This window comes from Oncorhynchus kisutch, linkage group LG20, assembly GCF_002021735.2.
Source record: "Oncorhynchus kisutch isolate 150728-3 linkage group LG20, Okis_V2, whole genome shotgun sequence".
NCBI lineage: Eukaryota > Metazoa > Chordata > Actinopteri > Salmoniformes > Salmonidae > Oncorhynchus > Oncorhynchus kisutch.
The window spans coordinates 22,625,511-22,635,482 of record NC_034193.2 but is presented as its reverse complement, the minus strand read 5'-3'; the positions used below and the strand labels follow the sequence as shown (position 1 = coordinate 22,635,482).

General features: G+C 42.8%; 2 protein-coding genes across 2 annotated transcripts; both read right to left on the bottom strand.

Annotated features, from left to right (window-relative positions):
- Positions 1–3,346: 3,346 nt before the first annotated feature.
- LOC109865154 (myeloid-associated differentiation marker-like protein 2) lies at positions 3,347–6,374 on the bottom strand. Its single transcript, XM_020453264.2, has 2 exons — positions 5,368–6,374; positions 3,347–5,270 (listed from the first exon to the last, which is right to left on the bottom strand). Exon 1 carries the CDS (start codon positions 6,230–6,232, stop codon positions 5,387–5,389), a length of 846 nt encoding a protein of 281 aa, XP_020308853.1. The 5' UTR covers positions 6,233–6,374; the 3' UTR covers positions 3,347–5,270; positions 5,368–5,386.
- Positions 6,375–7,054: 680 nt separating this feature from the next.
- Positions 7,055–8,302, bottom strand: LOC109865153 (myeloid-associated differentiation marker-like protein 2). Its single transcript, XM_020453263.2, has one exon. It carries the CDS (start codon positions 8,263–8,265, stop codon positions 7,381–7,383), a length of 885 nt encoding a protein of 294 aa, XP_020308852.1. The 5' UTR covers positions 8,266–8,302; the 3' UTR covers positions 7,055–7,380.
- Positions 8,303–9,972: the final 1,670 nt, after the last annotated feature.

The window sequence follows — 9,972 nt, the reverse complement described above, 5'->3', positions numbered from 1 at the left end:
GATATGGAGGGCCATATTGTTCTTATATTGATCGCATTGGTGTCACTCATTTAAAATGAACACAAAAGGTGTCAAATCAAGATCAGTTATTAAAACATTTAAAAATGTAAAAACTGTTAAGCAAATAAAATGCTTCCTCTGTTAGTGTTAACTTAGTAAGACTTCGAATATTAGGATTCAACTCGAGCCAAAACACTGAAAGACCAAGTCCACAATGTAGATGTTGAGATTGGCAATGGTCCCCACAGTAACCATGTCGTCATGGTGACAATAGTCACAGTTAGGCAGATTATAGTTAGGCTAGTGCCTGTAACCGAAGACGGGCCAGAGGATGGCAGAAGACAAGTACAACACCACAGCCACTATGTTGAATGCCAACTCCAACAGCTCCATTCCAATATAGGAGAAGAAGCATTCAAGTAGCTTGATCAGATGGATGAGTAGGATGAGCACGGTGCCTGGGAAGCAAACTACATAGACCACCACGCACCACACCATGGCAGGCGTGCGGAAGACCCACCGCATACCCAGGAAGTAGTTGGTGGCGTCGGCCAGGATGATGCAAGCGAAGATGGCCTCTTTGAAGCGGAGGACCCCCATGAGAATGGACAGATGAATCTCCAGACAATTAATTTTCCTGTGAAGATGATGCAGAACATATTGCTGATGCAAGACAGGAAAGCAAATTTGATGGTGAAGAAGACTGTGGCGGATGCGACCATGAGCGTGCACCAGTGGTGGTCGGTGCCATTTAAAATTAGGGAGGACAACTTTCTTTTTATGACCATGGCCTTATTCCTATTGCAACATATTGGATGACTGTCATTCATATTCCATTCACCCAGCTCAATGTAATATCGATAGGTTTAGGCTACTACATGATACAAACATTTTCCCAGGAATCATCATGAGGTTGCTACAACCTAACCTATGAATGAAAGTTTACAACGTATGAGGACAGGTCGAGAGAACTTTTGTAGTAATCAAGGACATAGACAGTTACAGAATAGTGTCGTCTGCATAGAGGTGGATCAGAGAATCACCAGCAGCAAGAGCAACATCATTGATGTATACAGAAAAGAGAATCGGCCCCAGAATTTAAGCCTGTGGCACCCCCATAAAGACTCCCAGAGGTCCGGACAACAGGCCCTCCGATTTGACACACTGAACTCTGTCTGAGAAGTAGTTGGTGAACCAGGAGAGGCAATCGTTTGAGAAACCAAGGCTGTTGAGTCTGCCAATAAGAATGTGGTGATTGACAGAGTCGAAAGCCTTGGCCAGGTCGATGAATACAGCTGCACAGTAATGTCTCTTATCGATGGCGGTTATTATATCGTTAAGGACCTTGAGCGTGGCTGAGGTGCACCCATGGCCAGCTCGGTAACCAGACTGCATAGCGGAGAAGGTACGGTGGGATTCAAAATGGTCGGTAATCTGTTTGTTAACTTCGCTTTCGAATACCTTAGAAAGGCAGGGTAGGATAAATTATGTGAAATTAAATTCAACAATAATGAATGTTGATGCTAATATGATGTCCAATATTACGCTATGTTTCTATATGATAACAATAGTGTAATACACTGTATTTAACATGCCATATGCTATTTTTTAACAGTTTCACTAATACATAATTAACTTAATCATTATGACACACCCCTCACTACGGTCATTGGTTACACTAATTGCACACATAATCTGTTTCAATTATTCATGACATTACCCTGAGGAAGGCACTGCGATGCCGAAACGTTGGTAAGTACCCATTAAATTGGTGGGAGATTACACATGGAGTGTGTGACTTTCTTTATTTTGATAGTTTATAGTTTATTTGCCATTAGTCAGCACCTCCACACAAACTTTTATTCTGGGTGTGCGCCAGCTCACATTTTTTTTACAGACTTACACTGCACCAGAACATCCTGTATTGAATTGTATGCGATCCTCGTGATGGTGAATTCTGGCAGCTGTTCTTCAGCAGGAGACATACAGTGCAAAACATGACAGATGCTTGGCATTTCGGTTGGAAGTGTACGTTAGATTCCATATGCCGGTGCTACTATTGACTTACAATGACGAAAGACTTGCAACGTTGGACAGGGCAATGCAGAAGAAGTGCTCTATCAAGAGACGTGTTACCACACACCAAAACTCCATTACATTGCATTCATTTCTCTGCACCTCTGTAGGCTGTTGCAATGGACCACACACTACTTGGGAAGACGGGTAGCAATGAGAATGCTCTAGTTCTTCCAGATGTGTTCACAAAGTTCACAGCCATGGTGCCCACATGAAACCAAACTGCAACGACTACTGCCAATGCCATTGTGAAACATTGGATTCAATATTTTGGATGTTGTGCAAGGCTGCATTCGGGAGAAAGGGAGACATTTAGAGTCAAATGTGATTTCAGATTTCTGAAAAGTCTATGGTTTAGCGAAGAGCGTGACAACCGCATACCACCCTCAGTGGAATGTGAATTGTGAGCAATTCAATCACACATTCCATGACATGCTGAGAGCTCTGTCACCAGAGAAGAAGAGACATTGGACCTAATACCTACCGAAACTGATATTGGCCTACAATAGCCATCGTCACTCCGTAACTGGTTACCTCCTTTCTACTTAATGTATCTGAGGGATGCAATACTCCACGTTGTCTTAGAGGAATGACCTAATGATCTGGATGTTTCATCGATGGATGAATGGGTACAGATACACCATGAATGCCTGAAAACTGCCTGCGAAGTGACACAGAAGAGTGCAAGTGAAGTAGCAGATAGCCGCAAGAGGACTTACAATAGGTCTTCCAGGGAGGTTCTGGACCTTCCAGGGGACAGAGTACTCTATCAAAATTACAAGCCAAGAGGTCAGAACAAAATCCAGGATTTATGGGAATCATATCCCCATATTGTCCTATAGCAAACACACTGAGATGTACTCATCTACAGAATACTTAGGTATTTCACTTTGACTGGCACTGCTTAGGGCAGCCCTTATCTACTAAACTGCAAAGGGCATCCTTTTTTTTACATTTATAATTCTGCTGAAAGCTGTCTGTGAATCATAGTTGTGGCTAGATGGTTACAGCTAGGATGAAAGTGACGTTTTGGGGAAATGTTTGACTTTTAACTAACCTTAAACCTAACCATTGTCCTAACCTTAACCTACTTCTCCTAACCTGCTACGTTGATTATCCTAACTTGTTCCAAAAATCAATTAGGTTCGTCACTGTATAACATCTAGTCCTCACCATGAATCATCAGACTTGATTCACGTTTTAAAAAGTTTGATTCTACGGGCCGTCTGGCCACTAGAACTGCACAAAAGTTGCCCTCACACAAACAATGTTTTTACATTTCCAATTTCCAATTAAGTTGGAATTGGCCCTGGGGGCCAATACTGCAATTCACACATTAAGAACATAAGGGTATGAAGAGACGTGAGGTTTTGGCACCTCAAAATTGTTTATTTGTATTTTTCCATAAACAAGGAATAACATAACACACGGCACTACACATAACAAAAGAAAAAGGGTACAAGCCCTAGCCTACAGACAAAGAAAATGAAAAAACATGTGAATCACATAGACAACACACAATAATACAGACATAATAAAGATGGTTGATGGGTGGGGGGGGTTGGGGGGGTTGTGAACAGATCAAGGGACAGCAGGTATCAAGGGTGACTGGTGGGGTTGATAAAGTGTCAAGGTAGGCCACCCATCTTAATAGGCACTTTTCAATGTGGTGGATTAGTCTATAAGAGGGTCATTCAAGGTCAGCAGTCTTCCCCGGGAGCAGGTGCCACTCCTGCGTTGTGGGGGGTACCATCAATTTTCCATTTGTAGATTGAGTTTTCGGGCACAGAATGAGGCACTTTGTATTCAATTCCCAGTGTAATAATGTACGTGTTTTAGTTTAGAGGGGTCTTAGAGTATTAACTAGGAAAGGGATTGTACATTGTGCTACTTTCTCTAGTTAGTACCTCATGAGCACCAGTCCAGAACTGTTGAATGTGCAAGCCCATAGCCGGTGGACTACAGTTTCTCTGTCTTGGTTGCATCTCCAACAATCAGAAGAGTACTAATCCCAACAGGTGAAGTCGTGAGTGAGTCCAATAAATGATACAGTACTTGTGCTGTAGGTTGGCCATGTAATGCTGTTGCATTCCATATAAATACAATTACTTACAGTATGAAGGCCCTGTTGCCATGGAAATGGCTAACATGTATAAATGGTATGTCACAGGTGGGACTGATTGACTCATTAACTCTCCCAGACATTTAATTGGACGTTGGATTAAGTAAGTGTTCTTCTGAATTCTATTTAACCCCTGTTTAAGGGGTGGCCGCCCACAGGAAGTCATGCAGTCTGGAGTCATGGTGGAGCCCTTTGTTGGCTGAGCGAGAGAGAGCGCATCCGTTTGGTGAGATCAACTCTTTGAGATGAAGCAACTGTGCCAAAAAAGGAGCAACTGGGCACCTGCCTCCTGGGCTGCACCACTTCCAGTGCCCGTTTCTGTTTGGTTTGGTTTCTTTCTGGTATTTGTATGTCATTTTGAACTTTTAATCTATTTGCATTGGCTAAACAAAAACTATGGAACAGAACATTGTGTGGTGTAACCATCAGAAAGCCATGCCCTATTAAATATGTTATTTGTTGAAACTGTTGCCTGCCTCTACTTCACTCTTCCTGATCAACCCAGATCCAAACTAACCTTTTCCACCTCGTGACAGTTATACATGGGTATCTTTTTTCACCTATGCATATCTTAATGAAGAATTCATGCGAGAGCCGTACAGGATTAGACAGACAGACCGAAGAGAGATCAGCTCCCACCAGAGGTCAGCTCTGGGCGTTTGAAGCCTAATATCCAGAGCAGGGGAAAAACCAGGGGAAAATCTTGATTGCATCCTTCTCGCATCCTCTCTCCTCCTCCTCGGCAAGAGGACGCGAGGAGTATGCAATTGAGATTCTCCCCAGGTCCACTATAAAGAGGATGAAGAGTTTCATTGACATGGATGTACTCTACATCTGGGCATTCAAGTAAAGCGCCATAGGTTCCATTATGTTATGAAAAAGAACAACAATTAACACAGGGAATAAATCAAATCCACAACGTAAAAGATTGACATACGCTACAACCATCAGATTGTCCCATGTGCAGTTATGGCAGATGGAAAGCCGTTCTGGAAGCTGAAGGCAAGGTCGCAGCGGAGGCGTACAGAAGCACGGCCAGGATGTCAATGCCACCCAGGTACACCTCTAGAAGCTGGAAGATATGTTTTACAGGAAAAGAGGTTGAGGTCGATGATTAATGGAAACAGATCAAACAGACAATATGTCATTTAAAAAAAATGTAGACCTACCTCTTAACTTAGCAAGATGTTAGGATTTCAGTCGAGCCAAGATGGTGAAAACCAAGTCCACGACGTAGAGGATGAGATTGGCAATGGTCCCCACAGTTACCACATCCAGGTCGTTATGGCGACAGTAGTCACAGTTTGGTGGATTGTACTCACGGTAGTGCTTGTAACCAAAGACAGGCCAGAGGATGACAGCAGACAGGTACAACACCACAGCCACTATGTTAAACACCAACTCCAACAGATCCATCCCAATACAGGAGATGAGGCATTCAAGTAGACTGCACAGATGGATGGGTATGATGAGAACGGTCACAGGGAGACAGACTACATAGACTACAATGCACCACACCATGGCTGGTGGGCGGAATTCGCCTTCCACACCCAGGAAGTAGTTGGTGGCGCCGGCGAGGATGATGCAAGCCAGGACGGCCTCTGTGAATCTCAGAATACCCCTTAGGTTTGATAGATAGCCCTTTGGACACTTCATTTTTCTCTTGACACTGTCTACCAGGAAAACCACGGTAGCGGCCAATGAGAAGATGATGCAGAAGACACTGCTGATACACGACAGGCAGCCAAAGACGATGGCGAAAATGAGCGTGGCGGCGGCGACCATGAGCGTGCACAGCATGGTCAGACCGCAAACAAGGTCGTCCCAGTTGGGCAGGAGGACGTGCAATTGCATGATCTCGGACACCAGTAGGACCACAGCCATAATTACACAGAAGACCCAGATGAACTCGCAGTAGATGCCGTACGGGTTCACCATCCTACCCCTAAACATAGGGATGACCAAGGCTAACGTACACAGTACGATCTCCAGCAGCCTCAAGATGTTGAGCAGACTCTTGAAGTGTTTACACATCTCCAACTCCTGAATACGGCAAACTTCAATTCCAAAATTCTATTCCACCTGTGTGGCTTTCTTTAAGGATAACCAAGATTTTCCAAGCTCAACTTTTGCTGTAGACTCTGGAGTGACAACACTTCCCTTGAGTTACGCTGAGTTATTCCACCTTCATAACTGTTTCACAATCTCGGATGGAGGCAACCCTTATAGTATTACAGGCAGAAGTGGGCAGGTTATCTGCTGTTAATGGTTAACGTACCTTTTGACACTAATATCGTTATTCAAATCCCTGGAGAAGTAGATATACAGTACACTATGGAGAAGCTGTTCTGCACTATTACTGTTATAGACCAATGGGAATACGGTCACACTTTATTTCCCTAGTCCGAATAGTCAGTCTGGAGATACTCTAAGGATGGTCATATTATCAACAAACTATCTGTTGATAAGCAACTGCTTGCTAAGGTTGTGGTTAGGTGAGTACAAGGGTTAGGGGTCTGGTTAAGGGTTAAGGGTTGAGGTTAGGATAAGGGCTAGGTTTAGTAGATAGAGATTCTACAGATAGTCTGTCGTCAATCTAAATAAAGTGTTCCCCGAGAATTCAAGTGGTAAAAGGACAGTAGGGTTAGGGGTCTGGTTAAGGGTTAAGGGTTGAGGTTAGGATAAGGGCTAGGTTTAGTAGATAGAGATTCTACAGATAGTCTGTCGTCAATCTAAATAAAGTGTTCCCCGAGAATTCAAGTGGTAAAAGGACAGTAGGTCAGTGCTGCAACTCACACACAAACATATTTAACGTAATGAAAAGAGATGTGGTTGTGGTACTTCAAAATCCTTTATCATATACAGTAGTTGTGAATGTTGGCCATGTAATGCTGTTACGTAGGCTACTTTTATGTAAATGGAAATATCCATATGTGATTGACATTGTAACTATACCCTTTACGTTCTATCTGGATCATTTCATCGTGAACGTGTAACATCATGACAAATTCCTCAGAGGTCACTGCAGGGTTTATATTTGTTCTACTTTAAACTATAATATATTTTTTTTCAAAATCAAAAAAATGTTGTTAAATGACTATTCAATGCAACAACAAATAATTAATGAAAAGCTATGGATTATATAGTACAGTAAAACAGATACAGACAGAGATCAGTTACCACTATGTGCGTTTGAAGCCACACATCCCAAGCAGGGTAAACACCAAGTCCACTATAAAGAGGATCAGATTGACGTATGTCATGAATGCCACCATGAACTGAATGGCCCAGATACAGAAGCTTCCAGGACAGTCACTGGGACGAGGGTTGCCTCTGAATGTATAGATGGGCCAGATGATGGCAGCAAAGGTATAGAGGACCACAGAGATTACCAGAAATATAAACACAAACCTGTCTATATTAAATGGCAAACAGTTCTTAATTTTTGTGAAGATGTTGGTGATGATGATAATAGGGATGATGGGAAAGGGAATGACATAGGCCACAATGCACATGATCAGTGCCGGTTTCTCGTCATAACCCGTGAGGGAGATAAAAATTATGCAGCTCACAAAAGCCTCCAGAACTTTCCAGAAGCCAGGCAGGGCGGCCAGGTAGCTCCCCTTCTTCTTATCCATGAATTTATCTTTCACTACCTCTAAGATGTAGGCCACGCCACAAAGTAGGGCGAGGAAGGCGATCACAATCGAGTACAAACATTTGTTGCAGATGTAGAAGTTGGCGTACATGACGAAGACGGAAGCTGTCATGAGAGCGGAGGACATCGCCATTCCCGTGGTGAAGTCGTCCCAGTCCAGACAAATCTTGAGGAGGAGGTGGAGCATGAACATCTCAATGACGGTGATGATGAGGGTCATGATGGAGCAGAAGGCCCAGGTGAACATGGCATAGTTCCAGTAGGTGTGTTGAGTCTCGCCCTGAACAGCGGCCAGAATGAAGGTCAAGATGCCCAGCACTATCTGAGTCATGTGCAGGGCCCCTCGTCCATTTATTAGAGAGGAAGGAGTGAATACGGCTTCGGACAGGGCCTTTTTAATTTTGTCCATTGTCTCCGAGTGTGTGATGCCTCTTCTCCTCTATCAGGCTTTCTAGACCGCTGTAATGGTAGAGGAGAGAGTGAGCTTCGTCTGAGCTATCCTCTTATCTGTTACCTAGTAGATAGCCAGTCACAATGTGCTTTGCATGATATTCATGAAACACGGTGTGCCTGTGAGCTGCAATGCATTGGTGTGTTTTGGGGTTGTTTTTTTTAAATAAAAAAGCTCGTGAGACAGACTAAATAAAGTACAGAAAAAAACGAATCTGGTAAGATGATTTTTATTGACGAGGATCTACTGAACGTGCAACATATACAGTGCCAATCAAAAGTTTGGACACACCTATTCATTCAAGGGTTTTTCTTTATTTTTACTATTTTCTACATTGTAGAATAACAGTGAAGACATCTATGAAATAACACATGGGATTCATGTAGTAACCAAATCTAAATCTAAAAAAAAGTAGTCACCCTTTTCCCTGATGGCAGCTTTCCACACTCTTGGCATTCTCTCAACCACTTTCAGGAGGAATGCTTTTCCAACAGTCTTAAATGAGTTCCCACATATGTTGAACACTTGTTGGCTGCTTTTCCTTCACTCTGCGGTCCAACTCATCCCAAACCATCTCATTTGGGTTGAGGTCGGGTGATTGTGGAGGCCAGGTCATCTGATGCAGCACTCCATCACTCTCCTTCTTGGTCAAATAGCACTTACATAGTCTGGAGGTGTGTTTTGGGTCATTGTCCTGTTGAAAAACAAAGACATGGTGGTTGGAACCAAAAATCTCATATTTGGACTCATCAGACCAAAGGATACATTTCCACCGGTCTACTGTCCATTGCTCGTGTTTCTTGGACCAAGCAAGTCTCTTCTTCTTATTGGTGTCCTTTAGTCGATTTTTCTTTGATGCAATTTGACCATGAAGGCCTGATTCACAGAGTCTCCTCTGAACAGTTAATGTAGAGATGTCTGTTACTTGAACTCTGAAGAATTTATTTGGGCTGCAATCTGAGGGGCAGTTAGCTCTAATGAACTTATCCTCTGCAGCAGAGGTAACTCTGGGTCTTCCTTTCCTGTGGCGGTCCTCATGAGAGCCAGTTTCATCATAGCACTTGAGAGTTTTTGCAACTGTCTAAGTTCTTGAAATGTTTCGGGTTGACAGACCTTCATGTCTTGAAGTAATGATGGACTGTCATTTCTCTTTGCTTATTTGAGTTGTTCTTGCCATAATATGGACTTGGTCTTTCACCAAATATGGCTATCTTCTGTATACCACCCTTTCCTTGTCACAACACATAGAGATTGGCTCAAATGCATTAAGAAGGAAAGAAATTCCACAAATGAACTTTTAACAAGGAACACCTGTTAATTGAAATGCATTCCAGATGATTACCTCATCAAGCTGGTTGAGAGAATGCCAAGAGTGTGCAAAGCTGTCATCAAGACAAAGGGTGACTACTTTGAAGAATCTAAAATATAAAATATATTTTGACTTATGTGTAACACTTATGTGGTTACTACATGGTGCCATATGTGTTATTTCATGCTTGTGATGTCTTCACTATTTTTCTACAATGTAAAAATAAAGAAAAATCCTTGAATGAGTAGGTGTGACCAAACTTTGGACTGGTACTGTATGTAGGTGTCATCATGCACCAGTAGTACAATGAACTAAGCCACACGGGGAATAAATCAAGTTCGCAAAGTAAAGGAGCA